The 23,149-nt window shown below is 51.5% G+C and overlaps 1 protein-coding gene across 1 annotated transcript in view; it reads left to right on the top strand.

The window, feature by feature from the left end:
- The first annotated feature begins 356 nt into the window (after positions 1 to 356).
- Positions 357 to 23,149, top strand: part of LOC139702407 (nuclear pore membrane glycoprotein 210-like) — a 38,155-nt gene continuing 15,362 nt past the window's right edge. Inside the window, 12 exon segments of the mRNA XM_071603496.1 lie at positions 357 to 1,643; positions 8,303 to 8,378; positions 10,103 to 10,248; positions 10,529 to 10,750; positions 12,215 to 12,388; positions 13,001 to 13,193; positions 13,600 to 13,706; positions 13,925 to 14,029; positions 14,114 to 14,215; positions 20,594 to 20,722; positions 22,150 to 22,277; positions 22,388 to 22,522. Coding sequence (XP_071459597.1) covers positions 357 to 1,643; positions 8,303 to 8,378; positions 10,103 to 10,248; positions 10,529 to 10,750; positions 12,215 to 12,388; positions 13,001 to 13,193; positions 13,600 to 13,706; positions 13,925 to 14,029; positions 14,114 to 14,215; positions 20,594 to 20,722; positions 22,150 to 22,277; positions 22,388 to 22,522 — 2,804 coding nt within the window.

Here is a 23,149-nt window from a genome sequence, read left to right as displayed (position 1 = left end):
TTCTCTGAAGAAACGTAGCATGCTATTTGCATCAGCTCTCTCTCAGGCATGTGATATGTTTACAAATCAAAGTGTGTTATGGTGAGTAAAACTGAAATGGGAAAGGAGGGGCAGCGTGGGGGATAAAGGAAAAAGAAAAGCAGCCAGTCAGTCCGGGGTGTATCCGAGAAAACTCGGTCCTCCGCTGTTTCCTTCCACCTCTTTCCCATAGAACTAATGAATGTGTGAGCCGGAATTCTAAATTAAGAAGGGTCCCACACAAGCCTGGAGACCCGGTCACTTCCCTTCCCTTCCTCCCCGAGTGGGCTGTCCAGGGCGATAGGGTGACGGGCGGTGGGGTTCTGCTCGCATGGACAATGAGGTGCCAAGGGGCTGGTGATGGCCCGCGGGATCCCAACCCATTGGAGGGAGGTGGCCCTGCCTCCCTCAGCTCCTCAGGACAACTCTCCACAAGCATCAGCTGCTTCCTGGCGCAGGGACGCGGCGAAAGCCCGTGGCGGCGGCGGCTCCCATGGGTCAAGTTCGCGGCCGCCCGGCGCGGGGAGGCTCGGCCTCGCGCGGTGGCGCCACGTGGGGAAAAGTTTGCAGGAAGCTGCGGGGCCTCGCGCGACCTGACGCCCGCTCCCTCTGCGGCGCCTGGTCACGCCCAGGCCCCGAGCGCCCCGCAGCGTCCCCGCCCGGAGCCTCCTCCTCCGACCCCAAGGGTCGCCCGGGGGAAACGCCTTGGGGCTCCTCGGGCGGGTCGAGGAGCAAGTGTCCCGGGAGGACGCACGGTGCGCGCGGAGGGTCGGGGGCGCCCGCGGGGGCGCCGGAGGGTAGCCCCCGCGCGCGGCGTCCCGCTATCCCCAGTGCGCAGGCGCGGCCGCCCCAGCGCGCATGCCCTGGGCTCCGGAGCGCTGCTGGTCCCCAGCTGCCCACGTGATCCTGTTGGCTGCGGTCCGGTCCTGGCCGCCACTGGCTGCGCGGCTTGGACCTCTTGCGGCCCGGCGGTGAGTTTCCTGCGTGAGCAGCGGCGCGGGCGTTCTCCCGCGCCGGGACAGGCGAAGTTCCGCGCCCCCACTTTGCTGCGACCTTTGCGGGCTCGCCGGCGGCTGCGGGCGGTGAGTTTCCTGCGTGAGCAGCGGCGGGGGCGTTCTCCCGCGCCGGGACGGGCGAAGTTCCGCGCCCCCACTTTGCTGCGACCTTTGCGGGCTCGCCGGCGGCTGCGGGCGGCGAGCGTCTGCGCGGGGCGGAGGGACGCCGTGCCCGGGAGGGAGGGCTCCGTGTCAGTTTTTTTGTGCGACCGACCAACCGCGGCCGGAGCCTGTGGCGCGCGGGCGGCGAGCGCGGGGACCCCGGCGTGGCAGAGCCATGGATGGACCGGATCGGGGCCCTGGACTCCGCAAAAAGCTGCGGTCAAGGTCGCAGCGAGACCGGGAGATGCGCTCCCGGGTCGGTCTGGGGGTCGGCTCGGCGGGCGGCGGGGCCGGCTGGACTCGGGCGCCCTCGCTCGCTTCGTCGTCCGGCTCCGACAAGGAAGACAATGGGAAGCCCCGGTCCTGTCCAGACCCCCGCGGAGGAAGCGGAGCGAGTCCACCTTGGCCAAAGAGGACATCATCGATGGGTTTGCCAGGACCAGCTTTGTCCCTTTTGAAGCGCTGGAGGTAAGCGCCCCCTCCCCCCGTCTGCCTTTATGCACAAAAATTGGAAAAAAATGGTTTCTGTGTTCCTTCCAGAAACAGCACTGTTACTTGCACTTGGCTTCTGCTCCTAACTTTGCCACTCTGTATGTATTTAACCCTAAGCAAATTTCATAATCCTTTGTACCTCATTTTAAAGGTGTTGAATATATAGATTGCTACTATCTCTTCCAGCAGTGGAAGTCTGTGATTTTACAGATGACTGAATGCTCTGAATAAGATTAAGAAAGCTTTTTTTTTTACAGTGTCTACAGGTCAGTCCAAAGTGCTGTTAAGTGTCCTCAGCTCTTAGGTTGTTTGGTATCATTGGAAACTATAGTATCGAGTTTTTTAAAAAATAGGCTGAAATTTTCACTTGTTTTAGTGTTTCACTTTGACTTGTAGTGATCCCTACTTAGAACTTTAGGGAAGATGGGTTAACTAGTGCAGAGGATGACAAGATGTCTGGAAAAATCATTATTTGAAATACTCTCCAGATAAATAAATAAATATTCTCCCAGTATTAGGGATTGAACTTAAGGGTGCTCTTCACTGAGCTACATCCCCAGCCCTTGTAAGAATTGCTTTATTTTGAGGCATGGTCTCACTACATTGCCCAAGTTGGCCTTGAACTTGTGATCCTCCTGCCTCAGCCTCCTCCATAGCTAGGATTGCAGGCATGTGCCACCATGCTTGGCACTCTGGTTATATTATTTATTGTGCCGCCATATGAATTTTCAACCTGTTCTTTTAACTAAACTTAATTGTGTGTGTATATATATTTATTTATTAGGGGATTCTATCTTAAAATGAAATAGCGGCATAAAAAAGAAAAACCACAAGTATTACAGAAAGTCTTTAAATAGATATTGGTTTTAGTTTTACCATGTATAACCTGTGTATTTTTGTGCAAGTTATTCAAATCTCTGATCACCTGGCTCCTTGGATGTGAATTCGAGTGATAACATTGCTTATATTTCTTTATATCTATAGGGTAAATGCTGGCATTACTCAAATAAGAAGGGCTTAGAATTATAACTAATGATAACTCCTTCAAAAAGATGTTCTAAGAAGTAAAATGGGCCTATGAAAAATTCTTTGAACATGAAGTCCTATCCACCTGTTCATCATTATTAATTGTTACTATTGTTAGGCTTTTCATGCAGAATGCATGCTACTTAATTAATATTTGGATTATCAGATATGAGTTTTAATTTGTGGAATATAGTTTTTCTTTAATGTTATCAAGACAAATTGCATTAATATTTATTGGTACTATCTTTGCCTTCCTAGAGAAGTCCCTACATTATCATGGTTTATTTCATTTATTGAACGTTTATTTTAAATAAACATTTAAGAATGTATATTTACTGTGCTCTGCTTTAGCTATATCAAATTTTGACACACAGTGCTTTGTTTTCAATGTCATTGAAATTACATTGTGATTTGCTATAAAACCCTTGTTTTTTGTAAAATAATGCTTTTGAAATTTATTCCTGTCCTAATTTTTTTTTATTTGCAATTGGTTTGTTGACAAAACCAGGTCATTTGTTTTATAGTTTGTCTTACTCAAAATTTTGGTGATGTATCCTTGTCACATGTTTCTTTGTCCCCTCTATTTCCTGAAATTTGACTATTAAATCTAGAGCCTTAATCAGGTTTTAGTGACACATCTCTGGCATGGTGGCACTCGCCTGTAGTTTCAGCTACACCGGAGGCTGAGGTAAGAGGATTGGTTGAGCCCAGGAGTTAGCCTGTACAACATAGGGAGACTCTGCCTCCAAAAAATAGAGAAAAAAAGAAAGAAAACTTCATAGGTATTATTTTTGTGTTACTATTAACTGACAGTAACATGTTATCATCTTTTCTAATGTTAACCATCAACAATTATTGTCTGCATCTTAAACAGTAATTGATAAAGGACAAGAGTGAATGTAAACATTACTTTTAACTGTTTGTTGAGATATTTCTATAAAACAGACTCACTCATATCAGCAATTTGGCTCCCTAGATCAAATTCAGTCAGAAAAGGTCATATGAAAATGGGATAATTTCTTTCTCTTTACTGGATGTTTTTTTAAATAATGGACTTGTTCTCTAGCATGAACATGATGAAGAGTTCTTTTCTTAGTATCATTATGAAAGCACAGAATGAAACGTATGTGATTGTTTCAATTATGGAATCATGACACCAAATTTGTTCAGATTTTTGCATTAGAAACCATCCTGAGTCCCTCTAACATGAACTCCAATATATTTTCACAGTTTTCTTAATTGTTTCAAGATCATCTTGTGCATTTTTTATTACTATTATTATTATCAATATATATTATACAAAGTAATGGGTTTTACTCTGACATTTCCATATAAACATGTATCATATTTTGATCATGTCTACCCTCCATTCTACTTTCTCTTGCTCTTTGCCCACCCCACAGTATCCTTCCCCCTTCCCAATAATTCCTTTTCATTTCATCTCCTTCCCACTTTTTACCCTTTGAAAGAACACTAAGGAATGGTCTATTTGGCTTTTTTTTTTTTTTGGTGGTGGTGGTGGGGAGGGGGGAACTAGGGATTGAAGCCAGGGGTACGTAGCCATTGACATCCCCTGTCTATTTATTTTTACTTTGAGTCAGGGTCTCACTAAGTTGCTAGGGCCTTGCTTAGTTGCTGAGGCTGGCTTTGAACTTTCGATGCTCCTACTTCAGCCTCCCAAACTGCTGGGATTACAGGTATGCACCACTATGCCCAGCTCTAGTTGGATTTTATGGTAAATCTATTTTTAGTTTTTTGAAGAATCTGTAAAGGGTTTTCCATACCAGCTATACTAATTTACATTTTCATCAACAGTTTATACAGATTCATATTTTTTCCACATTTCAACTAGCATTTGTTATTTTATTTTTTGCTTTTGCTTTTGCTTTGGTTTGTTTATTTATATGACAAGAGCCATTCTGAATAGGGTGACAGGAATCTCCACATAGTTTTTTGTGATTTATTAAGGCTAAAGATATTATTTTTACATATATTTGTTGTCTTGTATTTGTATTCTTTTGAGAAATGTCTGTTCAGATCATTGGTCCAGTTACTGATTGGAATATTTGTTCTTTCTGAAGATTAATCCTCTGTCAGATGAATAGCTGGCAAAGATTTTCCCCCATTCTATAGATTTTCTTTTCACTCTCTTGGTGGTTTCCTTTGCTATGCAGCAGAGTTTTGATTTATTGTAATCCTATTTGTCAATTGTTGCTTTTGTTTCCTGAGATATCGGAGTACTATTCAGGAAATCATTGCCTGTTCCAGTATTTTGAAGTGTTTCCTATATGTTTTCTTCCAGTAGTTTCAAAGTTTTATGTCTTAAATTAAGATTTTGATCCATTTTGAGTTGATTTTTCTTCAGGGTGATTGAAATCTAGTTTCAGTCATCTGCATGTGGATATCCAGTTGTCTTAGTACCATTTGTTGAAAAGGCTTTTCTCCAGTATATGATTTTTGGCACTTTATTGAGATCAGCTGTCTGAAGATACATGGGTTTATTTCTGGGTCCTCAACTCATATATGTATATATATATATATATATATATAGAGAGAGAGAGAGAGAGAGAGAGAGAGAGAGAGAGAAATTGTAATGATAATTGTATTATCTGTAAATAGGGAGATATATCTTGTTTATGTTTATATTCTCTTTTTTAATATTTATTTTTTTTAGTTGTAGTTGGACACAATACCTTTATTTTAATGTGGTAGTGAGGATCGAACCCAGGGCCTCACATGTGCTAGGCAAGTACTCTGCTGCTAAGCCATAACTCCAGCCCCTTTATATTATTTTTTGTTGTATCCATGTATATCTGTTTTTATGTCTATACCAGGTTTTTTTAATTAAAATAGCTCTGTAGTATACTTTATTTATTTGCTTGTTTAGTCATTTGTTTATTTATTTTTTGCATTACAATTCTTAATACACCTTTATACCACAATTTATCATATCTTTGATTGTATATAAGGTATGTTGACACCAAATTCACATCTTCATATTTTGTATACTGATGAGGGTCTCTATAGTATATTTTAAAATAAAGGATTACAATGCCTATATCCTTAGTCCTTTTGCTCAGAATGATTTTGATTATTTGTGGTCTTTGTTCATTCCAGATGAATTTTAGGATTTTTTTCTATTTCTGTGAAGAACTGTGAAAGATGTCATTGGTATTTTGATTGTGATTGCATTGAACCCATAGATCACTTTCAGTACTATGGCTGTCTTAACAATATTAATTCTTCCAATCCATGAACATGGAAGATCTTTACATCTTCTACTCTCTAATCTCTTTCTTCACTACTTTCCAATTTTCACTGTAGCAATCTTTCGCCTCCTTGTTCAAGAAACACTGATTTCTTTCTCAGTCCATTCATTACTGATATATAGAAAAGCTATTGATTTTTGTATATTGATATTGTATCCCTACTACTTTGCTGAATTTATTTATCAGTTTTGAGTCCTTTGGTGGAATCTTTAGGATTTTCTCAGAATATAATTGTATTATCTGCAAATAGGGATAATTCAACTTCCTCCTCTCATATTTATATCACTTTATATATTTTTCTTACCTAATTGCTCTGGCTAAAATTTCAAGCAATGTACTGAATGAAAAGGTTGAGAATAGATACTCTTTTTCCTGATTTTAGAGGAAATGCTTTCAGTTTTTCCCCATTCAGAATGATGATGGATATAGGTTTATCATATATAGCTTTTATTATAATAAGGTATCTTCTTTCTATATCTAATTATTCAGAACTTAATCATGAATGACTGTTGAATTTTACCAAGGACTTTTTCTGCATCTATTGAGATGATCATGTGATGTTTATTCTTGATTCTATTTATGTGCTGTATGCTGTATTACATTTATTGATTCATATATATTGAGCCATCATTGCATCCTAGGAATGAAACCAACTTGATCATGATATATGCTCTTTTTAATGTGCTGTTGAATTCCATTTGAAAGTATTTTATTGAAGATATATATCATCTATATTCATCAGGGACATTGGTCTATAGTTTTTTGTTGTTGTTGTTGTATCCTCATCAAGTTTTGGTAACAGGGTGATACATTGCAGAATGAGTTTGAAAGGGTTTCTTTCCATTTTAATTCATGGAATAGTTTGAGGAGCATTGGTGGTAGTTCTTTAAAAATCTGGTAAAAATTCATCAATGAATCTGTCTGGTTCTTATACTTTTTTGTTGGGAAACTCTTTATTACTGCTTCAATCTCATTGCTTATTATTGATCTATTTAGATTTTTTTTTATGTCCTATTGGTTCGATTGTGGTAGGTCATCTGGGCCCAGAAATTTGTTAATTTCTTCTAGAATTTCCAGTGTATTGGTATATAGTTTTACTCAATATTGCTAATGATCCTATGAATTTCAGTGATATGTGTCATATTATCCTTTTTTCATCTCTTTATTTCTTTGGGTTTTCTTTTTCTTTTTTTTGGTTTGTTTAGCTAAGTATTTGTCAATTTTGTTTATCTTTTCAAAGAACCACCTTTTAGTTTAATTGATCCTTTCTATTCATTTATTTCCTGTTCTGATATTTATGATTTATTTCCTGCTACTGATTTTGGATTTGGTTTGCTCCTGTTTTTCTAATGCCCTGAGAAATATCATTAGATTATTTGTGTTTGCTGTGGTGATTTTTTTAATGTATGTACTCATAGTTATAAAATTCCATCTTAGTACTGCTTTCATTATACTTCTGAAATGTTGGTAATTATGCAACACTGGCTGAGTCATAAAGAATTGAGTGTATGTCTTAGTTGTGATTATTGATCCTGAGTATATCTTAGTTTAAGTTTCTTATGTTGTGAAACAGGAATATTTGTTTCTTTGAGAATTTGATAAAAGTAGTCCTGAGTGATTCATTTCAGATTATAATGACAACTTTTATTACTGCTTAAGTTTTTGTTTTTATTTATTTTTAAAGTTTTTGGTACTAGGGATTGAACCTAGGAGTGCTTTACCACTGAGTTACCTTCCCTATTACCCCCTCTTTTTTAAAACAAATTTTTGAGATGATTTTGCTTAGTTGCTGAAACTGGCCTTAAATTTGTGATCCTTTTGTCTCAGCCTCCTGAGTTACTGGGATTCTAGGCATATACCTCCATGCCTAGCATATTAAATAGGGTTTTAGAGGGAAAGTAAGAGAAGAAAAACTTGGAAGTGAATATTCAACTCTCTGTACCAAAGTAAGATGACTTTCTTCTTTTTTTCAATCCTGCCAAATATCACAAAACCTGGACATTATGAAGGAAAAAGAAAATAAAGGGTTTTTTTAGTTTTTTTCAATGTAGTAAGAAAAAGTGGGAGCAAGTAAGTATTTTCTTATGCAATATCTTAGAAGAGTCTTCAAATCTTGTATAAAATAAGTGGTTTTTACCTTGAAATTGCATATAGACACTGTCTTTTTCTTATTAGACTGCAAGTGCTCCTGAAACCCCTCTAATAAATAAGCACCGCCCAACTTTTTCGAGGTCCAGTACTATTTCCAAACCATATGTTTCAAACATCCTGCCATCGGATGCACCCAAGAAGAGGCGTGCTCCATTGCCTCCAATGCCAGCATCTCAGAGTGCCCCTCAGGACCTTACAAACATACAGGAGAGGCCAGCTTCTTGTGTGGTGAAATCCACAAGTGTGGAGGAGACTGATAAGGTGGGTAGGTTTGTTTTGTTTTACAGGATGAGACAAGGTTACGTAACTTAGACCCCCAAGAAAGTTAGTAACAGTTATTAATATGTAATAACATGAATAAGTACTTAACTAAAATTGGTACTGGAAAAAGATTATATGTAGTTTGATTCAATGAAGAATAAGTTGCTATTTTATGGAGCTTTTTTTTTTTTTCAAGCAAATAGCTGGTCTATAAACATTATGTCTTACTTAATGCATATATTACAGATGAAAATGCTTATTTTCAAATGAAAATGTTTTTAAACAACAGTCTTTGTGCTAATTCATGGGCTTCTAATTTGTATGTCTTCTTTACCTAATTTTGAGATTCTGCAGAGGAAATACTTGTGTCTACCTAAAATCAATACTAAATCAACATAATGTGATTACCTTTATGTGTTCTTATGTTCAAATCATTGTTCTATGTGTACCTTTTCCTTTAAGTTTTACTTTTATTCTTCTTTATTGTCTTATTTTTACTCCCCTATTATTATTGGTTCCCTTTAATCCTAAATTTGGGAATCTATTAGCAAACAGCTTTTTATGACTAAGCAATCTGTACATTCTTGCTTTATTCATGTGGAAGGTAAATGATTTTTCAAGTAAATGTGATTGAACATAAGATGATGTATTATGTTGCTTGTAATCACACTATGATTTAAATGACTTTGAGAGCAATTTTTATTTTGAAGTATTCAAGACAACAGGTCGTCTTCTCATATCTGGTTGAAGGATTTTATTTCCTCCTCAGAAGTTTAGTAAATTCTAGCCTCAAGAAATGAACTCTTCCCATCACCTAATATGCATTTGGGTACTTTCTTAATTTAAAAAAAAAAAAAAAAACCCAGCAACTTGATTATAGTTTTTTTTGTAAACTATCATGTGTGTCTTTAGAACATAGCAATTTGAATAGAAACACATCTTTAAAGAAATGCTTAATGAAGTTGTTACTTAGAAAATCAACTCTCTTATTTCTATTAAGACGTCTAATTTAATGTTTGTGGTATAAAATCTCATAAATCAGGAATTTTTTTCTGTGATGGAGTCATTTTTCTGACAAAGTTTTCCAGGGTTACTGCTTGGTAGTTGAGTGAAGCTTTGCAAAAAAGGTGATTGTTGAGTTCAGTCTTAAAATGAGTGTGGGAGTCCATCAGTCAGGTGGAGGACCCTGTCCAGAGATTCAGTTCCTGAATACAATAGCTTGCCTGGGTGTGTGCAAGGATCAGATTGAACCAGCAAGGAAATCTAGAACCAAGTCAGGGTCAGAGACTTCATTTTGTGCTTGTAGCTCCTTTGCATTTCTTGTTTATTTAGAGACGGGGCCTCACTGAGCTGCTTAGGGCCTCGCTGAGTGGCTAAGGCTGGCCTCCAACTTGCGATCCTCCTGCCTCAGCCTCCCCAGCCCCTGGGTGACAGGCGTGGGCCACCACCCTGCTATCTTATGCTTCTTGACCTGAGTCTTAGCTACAGGCCATCTTAGGTCTGTGGGGTAAAGACAAGACCGTGAGTCGTTCCCTTAGGACATCTTGGTGGGTGACTTGTTTGATTCTTTGTCTGTTTTCGGGGTCGGGTGTCAGGCACTGAGTTACACCCCAGCCCCAAGGCTCTTAAGTTGGCATCAGCTGTGTGTCCAGCCAGGTGGAGGGGCCCTGAGCTAGCCATGCGCCCCTCCAGCTTCCCATGGTGACAGCAGTTCTCTCCTTGGCACAGGGCGGCTGCCCCCGGGGCCTGAGCACTGTGGTGGCGTCCGGGTGAAGGCCGAGGCTCGGGGCTCCACCACACTCCTGGTGAGCTACACGCATGGCCACGTCCACCTGAGCGCCAGCCTCACCATCACCGCCTACCTGCCCCTCAGGGTGAGCCGGCTGCCCTGGGCCACTGTGCCCACAGCTCCCTGGGGCTCTTCCCGCGGATGTCCCAATGGAGGCCAAGCCAAGGGTCCCTCAGAGGCCAGGGGGGAGCGAGGCTGGGTTCCCTCCAGAGCCCGCTGCGTCCTGGGGTCTCCCAGGAGGGTTGCACGGGGGATTCAGGCACTGGGCTGTCCCCACAGAGAGGGCAAAGACGTGGCCCCGAGGCCCTGCCCCGCCTGTCCCCTGCCCTGCCTGGGGAAGGCTGAGGCCCCGCTCTCCCTCCCAGGCCGTGGACCCGTCCTCCGTAGCTGTGGTCACCCTGGGCTCCTCAAAGGACATGCTGTTTGAAGGAGGCCCCCGGCCCTGGGTCCTGGAGCCTGCCAGGTTCTTCCGGAACCTCACCTCTGAGGACGGGGACAGCATCAGCCTGGCCCTCCTTGGCCCGCCCGCCTCCCGGAGTCACCAGCAGCACAGCATCTGCGCCACCTGCCGGGCCCTGGGCGAGCAGGTGAGTGGCTGCTGCTCAGGGCCTCCAGGTGGGGGACCTCGCAGAGATTGGGTGACCCTGGGGGTGCTGTCCTGCTGTGCCCACGTTGCAGAAGGGAAGTGAAGGCCAGGTGAGGGGACGACGGGCAGGCTGAGCGGGGACCGAGGCCACCAGCTGTCCCAGAGACAGCCCCCAGGGGTCCCTCTCAGGGCCGCAGAATCCCCCACCCAGCCGGAGTCGGGGTCAGGGCCAGAGTTGGGCCTCATGAGTGAGGAGGCTATAGACCAGGGGGGTCACCTGGGGCTCAGCACGCGGCACAGCCTGTGTTCCTGCCCCTGGGATCCCTGTTGGGTGGGGGGACACCAGGGAGTGACCCCAGGGGCCCTCACCCACTGAGCCCTGTCCCAGCCTTGTCTTGTATTTTATTTAGAGTCAGGGTCTCACTGCGCTGCTCAGGGGCTCGCTGTTGCTGAGGCTGGCCTCTACCTTGTGATCCTCCTGCCTCAGCCTCCTGAGTAGCTGGGATGGCAGGCGTGGGTCACGTGGGTGCCTGGCTCTTCATATTTTTTTTTTAAATGTGAAAATCGAGAAATATCAGAAGACTGAGTGGATGGTGTGGCCTGAGCCCCTGGGCTGGCCTGGCGGGTGGCGAGGTGCAGGTCCTCTGGTGCCTGGTACCCGCGCCCTCCAGCCAGGCAGAAGCTACGGGCTCTGCGCCCTTTGTCTTCCTGTGAGGTCCACCGCTCTGTTGCCAGGGTTCCCCAAAGAGGGCATGGAAAGTGAGCAGGAGGTCAGAGTGGACCCGGAGAGGCGGGGGGTGTCTCCTGCACATTTAATAGTACAGAGGGCACCGGTGGAGTCCAGAGTCCCACGGGCAGCTCCCAGGATGCCCAGGACTACGCTTGTGTGACCAGATTAGTGCACAGAGAAGGAAGCCCAGGGGACCCGCCCTCTCCTGCCTGGTGGCCCTACGGGGCACCTGGACCAGATCCGGGCCGTCTGCAGAGGGGTGTGGCATTGCACTGGCCTAGGCACCCATCCCGTAGGGCGTATACACAGGGCCAGACCCCACCCCCGAGATCCCTCTTGGCCAGTGAGCAGGCAGCCAGGGCTCTGCAGGGTGACCCTCTGCACCCTCCTGTGTCCTGAGCAGCACCTCCCGTCCACCCTGAGGACAGGGTCTGTGAGCAGTGAGCGTGTCCCCTCCTCACATGTTGGGGACATCTGCATGTGCTGGGGCATCCTGGGGGCTCCTGGGTCCCGGAGGCCACAGTGCCCCGATCTCCCCAGGTCCCCTACAGAGGCCCTGGGATCCACAGCATCCACAGCGCCCTGCACTGAGAAGGTGCAGCCGTGCCCCCTGGGTCCCCGGCCCTTGGCAGCCACCAGGCGTGGGTGTCTACATCACAGCCGTCCTGCAGAGCAGAGCACAGGAGGGGACGCGCCCTGGGGGACATGCCCTGACTGCCATCCCCCCACCCCCAGGTCATCACCCTCTCCGTGGGAAACCAGCCCAGCCTCACCAACCCTTTCCCCGCCGTGGAGCCTGCCGTGGTGAAGGTCGTCTGCGCCCCGCCATCCAGGATCAGCCTCACGCCTGTCCACGCCGGTCCCCCGCTGGACCCGTCGTGTCCACGGCTGCAGCACGACAAGCAGGTGGTGCGTGGGGGAGGGGCTGAGGGAGGAGGCAGGCCTGGAGAGGTGGCCAGGGACTAGCAGAGCACAGTCCAGGTGGTGGGCAGGTTGGACTGCCTGCCTGTCATCCCCTGAGCTCACCTGGATCCCCGGGATGTGGCCCCGGCCAGGAGCCTTTGGACTGTGGTGTTGCCATGGGGGACAGGGAAGTCCCTGTTCCTGGCTGACTGTTTTGGCCTCTGCTCTTCATCCTCCTCTGCCTCCCTGGCCTCTACTGACCACTATTCTGCTCCTTAATTCCTTAGTACCAACTTTTTTTGGCTCTGGAGATCAAACCCAGGGGTGCTAACCCCTGAACCCCATCTCCAGCCCTCTTTGTATTTTATTTAGAGACAGGGTCTCACTGAGGTGCTCAGGGCCTTGCTGAGTTGGTGAGGCTGGCCTCCAACTTGCGATCCTCCTGCCTCAGTCTCCTGAGTGCAGGGTGCCTTGGTGGCCAGCAGCTGTAGAGTTTGGTGTTCAGCTCATCCCTTCCCCCATCAGGACCCCACAGGCAGCCCGTCAGCTTCAGGATACACCATGTGGTCAGCCGTGGCTGTGCCCAGGCCTGGGTGTCCTGACCTCTGTTTCCTGTAGGTTCCCGTCTCCAGCCACCGCAACCCCCTGCTGGACCTCGCCGCCTATGACCAGCAGGGCCGCCAATTCGACAACTTCAGCTCCCTGGGCGTCCAGTGGGAATCCACCCGGCCCTTGCTGGCCAGCATCGAGCTGGATCTGCCCATGCAGCTGGTGTCCCGGGATGACGGGAGTGGCCAGAGGAAGTTTCACGGTGAGCTGCGGCTGTGGGCCTGGAGCCCTGGACAGGAGGCTGGGGACCAGGGAAACCCCAACAGATGAGTGTCCCAAGCAGCGTGGCACCTGTCAGAGCCTCTGCCAGCTGGGGCGCCCCTTGGCCAGCTGGGGTCCCCTCGTCCAGCACCGAAGCTCGGGAAGCTCCCTGGGCTGCAGTCTTGCACTGGAGCTAGAGGTCCCAAGTGGGGAGTCCCCGGTGGCCCCTGTGTGTCCCCAGGCCCCTCAGCAGCCAAAGCTGGCCCGTCCCCTCCAGCCCTGCTCCCTGGGCCCCACTCAGGGTCTGGCGACTCCCGACTCCCCTCGACTTTCACACTGGGGCTTGCCCATGATGGAGGGGTGGGTGACCACAGAGGCCCAACGTCGGTGTCCTCCTCTGGACCCAGGATTGCAAGCCATTGCTGTCCATGAGGCATCAGGGACCACCTCCATCTCTGCCACGGTGACCGGCTACCAGCTGTCCCACCTCAGTGCAGCCACAGTGAAGCCACTGGTATGTCCAGAGCCACCCGTGGGGGTGGATAGCTGCCCGCTGGGCACCGGGAACGGCTCCTCCCAGCTCTGGGGTCTGGGGCCTCATGGGAAGGTGGCTGCCCTGGGCCCAGTGTGTGTCCTGGACATCACGGGGGCCTGAGGCAAGGCCAGGACTGGGATCCCGCCCCTGTCCCAGGGGTGGCCTATGGGTCTGATGGCCCTGCCCTGTCCCTGCAGCCTGGCCCACCTGCGCCCGTGTCCGCCTCGGTGGAGCTGGTCCTGGTGGAGGACGTGCGTGTGGATCCGGACGTGGTGACCCTCTACAACCACCCTGATGTCCAGGTGGGTCCCCCGCCAGCCCCGCCCCGCCCGGGAGACCCTGGGCCCTGGCCCTGCCTGACCGCTGCCCCGGCCTCTCGTCCCCAGGCGGAGTTGCACGTCAAGGAGGGCTCCAGCTACTTCTTCCTCAACACGAGCGCTGCCAACGTGGTCAGGGTGGCCTACCAGGAGGCCAGGGGCATCGCCACGGTGAGCGGGGCCTCGGCCGGCACGGGGTGGCTTCCTCAGTGGGCCTTCCCCTGGGCTCCATGGCCGATCGTTTCCAAAGCTGGGACTGAGCAGTGCCAGTGCGTCTGGGTCACTCTGGGACCTTTGTCACTGCAGGGCCACCTGGGGATCTCTAGTCCGTGTCCACAGCTGCGTGTCCTGTCTGTCAGCAGTGGTGTCCCTCAGTGTCCTGCTGAGAGTAACACATCCTCACACGGGCAGCACCTTAGCAGCCATCGTGCCTCTCGGACCCAGGACACACCTGCTGCTCCCTGTCCCCACGTCTCTGGGGTCCCTGCCACGGGCCACATCCCCAGCCCTTCGTGGTCCTTATTTTGAGACAGGGTCCTCCTGAGTTTCCCAGCTGGCCTCGAACTTTCCATCCTCCGTCCCAGGCCTCCCAAGTCCTGAGGTAACAGGCAGGCGTCACCTGGGCCCAAACCTTCTCTAGAAGGAGCCCGTTTCCTGCTGAGTGAGTCAGGCACAGGGCGGCCCAAGGGGACACAGCAGGGGTGTCCAGCCAGGCAGCACCGCTGAGGGACAGCTGGCCGGTTGCCTCTGGGCCACTCGGAGCCCAGGCACTGCTCTCCCTGTTCTAAGGGACGGTTCCCACAAGGCGGCCACCATCAGGACCAGGCCATGGACCTCAAGGAGGCCAGGGTGGTCGCCTGGCGTGGGTGCTGGTGCAACTCCCGGGGCCCTGGCCCAGCGGTGGCACCTGCCTGGGGGCCACCTGCAGTCCCCCCGCCGGTCCCTGCCCTGGGCCTGGCCTGGGGAAGCAGGCGGCCCTCCTAGGCCAGCAGACGTCCAGACCCAGCCTGCTTCCAGGGCCTGAGCCGTCTGCCCGCGAGGTGGCCTCACCCACTGCCGCAGAGAGTCCATGGTGTCACCAGTGATCACGTGTCACCATGAGCGGTGTGCAGTGAGCCCCGCAGTCCGTTCACCTCCTGACTGTCTCAATGTGGGGGTCCCCAAGTCACGGCCTGTGGGCTGGGACAGGTACAAAGTGAGGGGCACAAGCCACTGTCAGGGACACACTTGGAAGTGTCAGCTAAGGGGACCTGGGTGTGACCTTGGTGCTAGGTGATGGGACGGAGGCAAGTCGAGGAGCAGGGAGGGCCTGGGGGCTGCACCGTGCCCCTGGCTGGTTCCTATCACTTGGTGACGTCTAGACCACAGTGCGACTCGGGTACCGTGGGCGTCGCCCCCTGAAGGTAGGACTTGGTGGATTTTGGTGTCCACACCCAGGCCCGGCCACCACGATGGTCAGTGTCGAGAGTGTTGTCATTATCTCCAAAAGAAACCGGGGCCCTGTGGCCACCACCTTCCTGTCCTCACCCGCTCTCTCACGCGGCCCACTTCAGTGACCATTCTCACTTCTGTCGTCCTTATACCCAGGAATGCAGTCCCCGAGTCTGCAGGGACTGTGGAAACTATCCAGGAACTTCCTGGCAGATTTCCCGAGTGGCTCAGCAACCCCGTTCCTGCGGTGGAGCCTAGGGAGGGCCCCGGCTCCTCATGTCCCCTACCTGCGTGAGGGCCCTGGCTGCCCCACATCCTTGTCAACGCTTGTACTTATCAGACTTAAGTTCTAGCCATCTTTGGACAGCGGTTTTGCACTGCGGTGACCGTTGGCATCTGCCTGATGGCTGATGGTGTGGTGACTGTTCTGTGCTCGTCACCCGTGTGTTTCTGTGGCTTTGTTAGACAAATGTCTGCTCAGATCCTGGGCCCATATTTTATCTTTTTAAAAAATATTTTTATTAGTTGTTGATGGATCTTTACTTATTCAGGGGCCGTGCTGGGAATCGAGCCAGTGCCTCCCACATACTGGGCCAGGCCCTGCGGCTCAGCCCCAGCCCCAGCCCCAGGTTTACTGTCACGCTTTCTTGATGACACCAGCCCTCTGTCTCCTGTTCCTTAGGTCATCTTTTGATTTTTTGGTAGCATCGTCTTGCGCTCACGGCTTTCATTTTGAGGGGTGCGGTGTCTCTGTTGCCTTGTGTCCTTGCTCCTGTGTTTGATGTGAGATCTGAGAATCTGTTAAAAATCGAGGTCGTGAAGATCCATGTTTTCTTCTAGACTTAAAATTCCAGCTCTTGCACTTCAGTCTTTGAAACAATACGCTGGGTTTGTGGGGTGAGGTAGGACTCCATTTTCTTTCTTTCTCTCTTTTTTTTTTTGGTACCAGGGATGGAACCCAGGGCCGCAGGCATGCTAGGCAAGCACTCTGCCACTGGGCCACATCGTCATTTAAAAAAAAATACTTAAGTATTTTTAAAAAATTTAAAAAAGAAAGGAAAAACCCCTCCCAGTCAGCCTGAAGATGTAGGCAGCTGGTGCCTGTCTCCGTTACTTTGGGAGGCTGAGGGGAGAGGCCACTGCAGAGCCCTAGCCGCCTCTCCCTGGAACATGCACTGGTCACTGGGCCGTCCCTGTGTCTTCCCTTCTGTGGGATCTTGAGGGGAACAGTGTCCCCTTGCAGGCAGGACCCCAGGGTGGGCCCACCCAGCCCTCTGGCAGAATAACCTGTGAGGCAGGCCCCCTGAGAACAGCTTTGTCCCCAGAAGTTCTCTGGAACAACCTCCTGCTCCTCCTCCTCCTGCTCCTCCTCCTCCTCCTCCCCCTCCTCCTGCTCCTCCTCCCGCTCCTCCTCCCCCTCCCCCTCCTCCTCCTCTTCATCGTCCTCTTCCTCCTCTTCCTCCTGCTCCTCCCCCCTCCTCCTGCTCCTCCTCCTGCTCCTCCTCCCCCTCCCGCTCCGCCTCCTCCTCCTCTTCGTCCTCTCCTCCTCCTCCTCCTCCTCCTGCTCCTCCTCCCCCTCCCCCTCCTCCTCCTCTTCATCGTCCTCTTCCTCCTCTTCCTCCTGCTCCTCCCCCCTCCTCCTGCTCCTCCTCCTGCTCCTCCTCCTCCTCCCCCTCCGCCTCCTCCTCCTCTTCGTCCTCTCCTCCTCCTCCTCCTGCAGGGACTCTCGAGGCTCTAGAGGGAAACTGGGCCCTGCCCTGTGGGCCTCTGTGGCCCTGGGAGGGATGTCCCCTTCAGTGCTGACCGTCTGCAGGTCCTCCCAGCCTCCTCCAGAGGACACTTCACACATTTCCTTGGTCTTCAGCTGCTAGTTCGGGGACCTGCTGGGTCTCACCCCTGCTGGGACACTTCCTCTTCCTCCTGGACACTGAGAATTCAGGGACAGCCCTTGGCCCCTGGAAGGGAGGCGTAGGGCCTGTTGTCCTGTGCTCGGGGCAGCCAGGCTGTGCAGGCCATGGCCAGCTCAGCCACTCGGCCCCGTGTCCAGCGGGCACACAGAGGGGCACTTCCCTGACGTGAGCTCGGGTCCCTCTCCAACTGACATAGCCTGGTGGGTCAAGATGAGCCCTCCAGCTGAGGTTGCGTGGTCACAGGAGCAGGGCCAAGCGTCCCCTGTCACCTGAGCGACTGCCACTTCTCACTGCTATGTCCCTTCTGCAGGGCTGGCGTTCCTGTCAGGCCAAGGGCTCTGCTGGGTGTGGGATGACGTTGACAGGGCAGCAGAGGACACAGTGGTGCCTCTTGGTGTCTCCTAGGCCCTGGGAAGCAGTGCAGGGCCTGGTGCCACTGCTGCTGGGGACACAGGCTGGGGAGCAGGCAGGGAGCAGTGGCAGCAGCTGGGCCTGAGCTCAGGTGGCCCTACTTTTCTGTGACACTGGTCTGTGGACAGAGGGGCACATGCCCAGCACCCAGGCCAGGACTCCCCTCAGAGCCTGAGATTGTCACGCGAGCCGAGGTCGTCCTCTGGGCTGAGGGTGACTCCTGGGGCACAGGAAGAGACACAGTCCCCTCTGTCCCACATGCTTGGCCCACCATGGAGCCTGCACAGGTTTTCAGGGAACAGGAGCCCGCGGCCGCGGAGAGGCAGAGATATCCCCGTGTCCTTGGTCTCTGCGAAGGCCACCTGTCGGGGGACTTTAAAGCAGGGTGGGGGCCTGGGGAGGAGGCGGGGGCTGGGATGGCAACTGGTTCTTTAGGGCAGCACTGCATTCGTCACCTGCAAACAGGTGACACAACTTTGCCCTGGGCTCCGTCTGCCAATGTCCTCGGGTGACACTCCAGCTCTTGGAATCCAGGGCTCACTCCAGGCCTGGCTTGTCCCCAGCTCTGTCCTTCCAGCTTGGCCGAGGAGCCCGGGACCCAGGCCATGAGAGGCAGGGGCTGTGGTCCTGGTAGGGTCAGGCGCAGGTCCCCACAGCCACCAGTTTGTCCCCAACGTGGCCTGTGAGGCCCCAGCGTCATCACAGAGGTGAAGGGAGCCAGGGCACCCCAGACACGGGGCAGGCCAGCCTCCAGAAGGTGGCCACACGTCCACCCTCTGACAGCTGAGCGGAAGGGACAGTGACCTTCCCACTGTCCTTTTCTGCCTCTGTTTAAAATGTGCAAAAATTGAAGTTTCTCGTTCTTCTCTGCGGTTCCCAATGGGCTCTCCTTGGGGGGCAGAGGTACCCACTGGCCTTTCCCACTGGCTGCCCATCCTTCCCCCCGACACCTCCGTCCTGGCTGCCACAGGCATCCCCCGACTCTTCTGGCACCAGGAGCCCCGACGGGGAGTACTTCCCGCATGAATGGGGGTGCACGGGTATTTTTCCGGAAGTTCCATGTCTTCACTAGGCAGGTTCAGACTTTGGACAGCCAGGCTGGCTCCAGGACCAGGTGTCTGTGCATCTGGAGAATCCCTCGGTGCCTCTGTCTGATGAGGGAGGTGCCCAGGGTCCAGGCTGTGCCAGGCACCAGGCCCAGCATAGGGTGGAGAGGCCAGGAGGGGAAGGAGGTGCTGAGTGGTGCTCTCCATTAAGGCTGTGTTAGAGATGGTGACAGGAGCCCCTGGGAGAAGTCAGCAAAGTAATGGAGGGGCCTCCCCTGTATGGGGTGGAGGCTGGGTTGGAGTCAGAAGGCACAGCTCAAGGGAGAAGAGCTTAGGGCCTCGCTTTGGCTGAGGCCAGCCTCCCACTCACCATCCTCCTTCCTCAGCCTCCCAAGCTGCTGGGATTACAGGCATGCACCACCATCCTGGCTGTATCCCAGACCTTCAAGGTGGACTATAAGGTCACACGGCAGGTAGGCGGGCAGGAGCCTGCTGACCGTGAGGACAGGAGAGAAGGTTGATGTGGCTGGGGCTTGATGGTTATGAGGGATGGTGCAGTGAGACTGTGGCCCTGCGAGTGTCGTATTGCTTAGGCGTGTATTTCAACTGAGTGGTTTTCAGCCAGGGCAGGCAGGGCCAAGGGGGGTTGCGGCCTTGGCCACCGCAGTCTCCAGTAGGACACGTTGAGGATTCGGGCTCAACCTCAGAGCACTGGAAAGCCGTGGACGTGTTTTAACCAGGGTGCGATATGATCTTGGCTGCTTGTCTCCTTTTGAGTCCAAAGCCTGATTTTTCCCCCTCCAGATTCTTAGTACTGAAAGTCCTCTTAGCAGATACTGACCTGTCGCTGTGCACATCACCCTTCCCCTGAGTAGGGGATCCCAAAGAGCAGGAAGCAAAGTGAGCTAGAGACGGGCCGCAACCCCCCTTGGCCCTGCCCGCCCCAACCGAAAACCCCCAGGTGAAATACTCACCTAAGCACTATGCCATGTTGCAGCTGGTCCATGTTCAGCTGAGAAACGTCCAGTGTGGGGATGCCCATCATCTGGCAGCACAAGAGAGAGACTGGGGTGCCATTTGTTAGGGGGGAGATTCTGTAGAAAGTGGGGTCCCTGGAAGGGGTTGGGAGAGAAGAGTTAAAATGGGGACATTGGCAAGTAAAAGTCCAGAAAACACCAGCTCAGGTTTGCTCCTTCACTTGGTGCGTTTGCTGTGGTCACTACCTCAAGCAAAGCCAGGGCGTAGAGATGGATGAGCCTCTAGGAGCATCTGCCTGAGTGACCTCTGGGGTCGGTCCCCAGGTTCTGTGACGCTGTGAGCTCTAATGGGGGTTTCTTAGAACTCACTTTTGAAAGCACCTGTCTCCTATTCTGCCGGCTCCTGGTTGGCAGCCTCGCCCCATGGAGTCTCAGAAACAGACGGCCAGAACAGGACCTGGCCTCCTGGGATTAAATCCTGACTCTGCCTTCAGGTTGCTGTGTGTCCCAAGGCCGCCCGCTGCACCTCTCTGAGCAGCTTCCATTTTCTTCTCTTTGTAAAATGGACAAAGTTGAGATAGACGCTCTTTCTGAGATCCCCAGCACGGACATTTTACATCCCCAGCTCCTCTGCTGGCTGGCCATGGGGCCCACGGAAGTAGACAGAACACCCCTTGGGTTGTGGATGTCCTTGCCCACTGCCTCCAAGCACTGGTCTCAGGCAGCGGCACCCCAGAGATGGGGGCCTGACCCCACCCACCCCACATCTTGCAGGTGCACCCTTTACTGCCAGGCTCGGCCACTGTCCTGATCCATGACCTGTGCCTGCCCTTCCTGGCCCCAGCCGAGGCCACCGTCTACATCTCAGACATCCACGAGCTGTATGTCCGCGTGGTTGACAAGGTCAGTGGACATGTCCCCTCAAAGCTGGCCTTCCCACTGCCCTTGGGCTGCTCTGAGCTCCCTGGCTGGGTGGGGAGGGGCAGCATCTCCACTGCTGTCTGGTTTCCTCGTCCAGCCGACATCCGCGGGGCTCAGCCATAGACCCTGGCGAGGTCAGCTAAGCCAGCCTGGCCTGGGACCCGTGTCCTCCAGCGCCCGCAGGTCACACAGCAGCCGGGCCCCCCATCCCGGGTGCAGCTGTGCTCCTCTGGAGTTTCACCACCCTGGGGAGAGCTCAGGGCCTCCAATTGCTCTTGCAAAATGGTAAATAATAGATCTGGGTTTTCTTTGGCCTCATCAGGAAACTTTTTCTTTTTTTCATTTTTATTATTATTATTATTATTATTATTATTATTATTATTATTATATTTTTTTGGTACCAGGACTGATCCCAGGGGCACTTGACCCCTGAGCCCCATCCCCAGGCCTTTTGGTATTTTATTGAGTGACAGGGCCTCACTGAGTTGCTTAGGGCCTCGCTGTTGCTGAGGCTCACGATCCTCCTGCCTTAGCCTCCCGTGCCACTGGGATTACAGGCACCCAGCTCATCAGGAAATTTTTATGACTCCCAATATCAGAGGTAACCCACACCAGGCTTCCAGGGGGGTGCTGTCAGCCTCTTGTTTGACCCAGTGGGTGTAACGGTTGGTAATTAAAAGGCAAATATTCAGGCAGCTTAGGCTCCTTACCTACAAAGTATCATTAGCTAAAGTGCTAACATTCCCGACCGGGTCTTAAATATTCCTCCCATAATGTGATTTCTCTGCTCATTTCCTTACTAGATTCCTTTTTTTTGCTAAGCATTTCCAGCCCCCACTTGCTATTATGCACTGCCAGATGTGAACTGTTCAGTTGGTGAGCACTTATTGAGCTCCTGTTGAATGCATGATGGAGTTATAAGCTATATATATTTTTTTCTTTCTTTTTTTTTTTTTTGGATGAGGGTACCAGGGATTGGACTCAGGGAAACTCAGCCCCTTAGCCACATCCCCAGCCCTATTTTGCATTTTATTTAGAGACAGGGCCTCACTGATTTGCTTAGGGCCTCACTGTTGCTGAGGCTGGCTTTGAACTCACGATCCTCCTGCCTCAGCCTCCCGAGCTGCTGGGATGACAGGCGTGGGCCACCTCGCCTGGCCTAAGCTATACCTTATTTTCGGGGTTCTGTGGTTCATCCATTAAGAGTAGGGAGTGGAATTTTTGTCTCTTAGTGTCCCCAAGCCCTGTTGTATACAATAAGTACTTAATTGGTGTTCGTTTGTTGATTGACCTAGTCCAGAGAGAGGTCATCCTGGGCGACTCATCGCCAGCTCCTAGGGCATTGGTTTTGAGGTCACTGTCCCCACCTGAGGGAACTGGTCCTTCAAGCCTCTGTCCCCCCAACACAGGTGGAGATTGGGAAGACGGTCAAGGCCCACGTCCGAGTGCTGGACTTTTACAAGAAGCCTTTCCTGGCCAAGTACTTTGCCTTCATGGACCTCAAGCTGCGGGTGGCCTCCCAGATCATCACCCTGGTGTGAGTCCTCCCGGGGGTCAGGCGGGCTTCTCAGGGACAGTGCTGGACAGACTGCGCCCTCCTTGGCAGGTCTGACCCGGAGGTGGAACCCAGCGCCCCGTCTGTTTCAGGGCCCTGGACAAAGCCCTGGACAGCTACACGGCTGCGTTCCTGGTGCTTGGCACGGCCATCGGCCAGACCAGCCTGACCGCAAGCGTGACCGATACCGCCGGACAGAGGATCAGCTCGACCCGGCAGCAGATTGAAGTAAACCGGCCCTTCTCACGCCCTCTGGGGTCTGCCCCTGCTGGGGGAGGGTGTCTTCTTGGTGACAGGCTGGACGGTCCAGCAACAGCCCAGGAAGTCACCACGGAGAGGCCCTGTTAAAATGTGTGCCCGTCCTGGCTTCTGAGGAGAGGGTCTCCACCCGGCCCCGGGGCCGGGAGGCAGGTCTCAGTGCTGGAGGGAGGTGGCTGGGGGTTTTGCTTTTTGGTACCAGGGCTTAAACCCAGGGGCCCTCGACCACTGAGTCCTGTCCCCAGCCCTGTTTTGCATTTTATTTAGAGCCAGGGTCTCACTGAGTTGCTCAGGGCCTCACTTTTGCTGAGGCTGGCCTCCAACTGGCGATCCTCCTGCCTCAGCCTCCCAAACTGCTGGGATGACAGGCGTGGGCCCCTGAGCCCAGCCTGAGTGTTTCTAATCTCCCTCTGTGACACAGGGGGCTGTGTGGCCCTAAGGAGAGGCATGCCTACTCACATGGCAAGGGGACGAGCAAGAACTGTTCCCAGAGAGTGGCCCGTAGGGAAGTGGCAGATGCACTGTGTAGACCTGACCTGAGCCTCCGCCCAGGCGCCTGGGGGCTGAGCTCCTGCCATGGGGCTGTGCGGGCAGAG

This window comes from Marmota flaviventris, chromosome 17 (genome assembly GCF_047511675.1).
Source record: "Marmota flaviventris isolate mMarFla1 chromosome 17, mMarFla1.hap1, whole genome shotgun sequence".
NCBI lineage: Eukaryota > Metazoa > Chordata > Mammalia > Rodentia > Sciuridae > Marmota > Marmota flaviventris.
The sequence above is the reverse complement of the archived record's forward strand: the minus strand, read 5'-3'. Positions and strand labels throughout refer to the sequence as shown.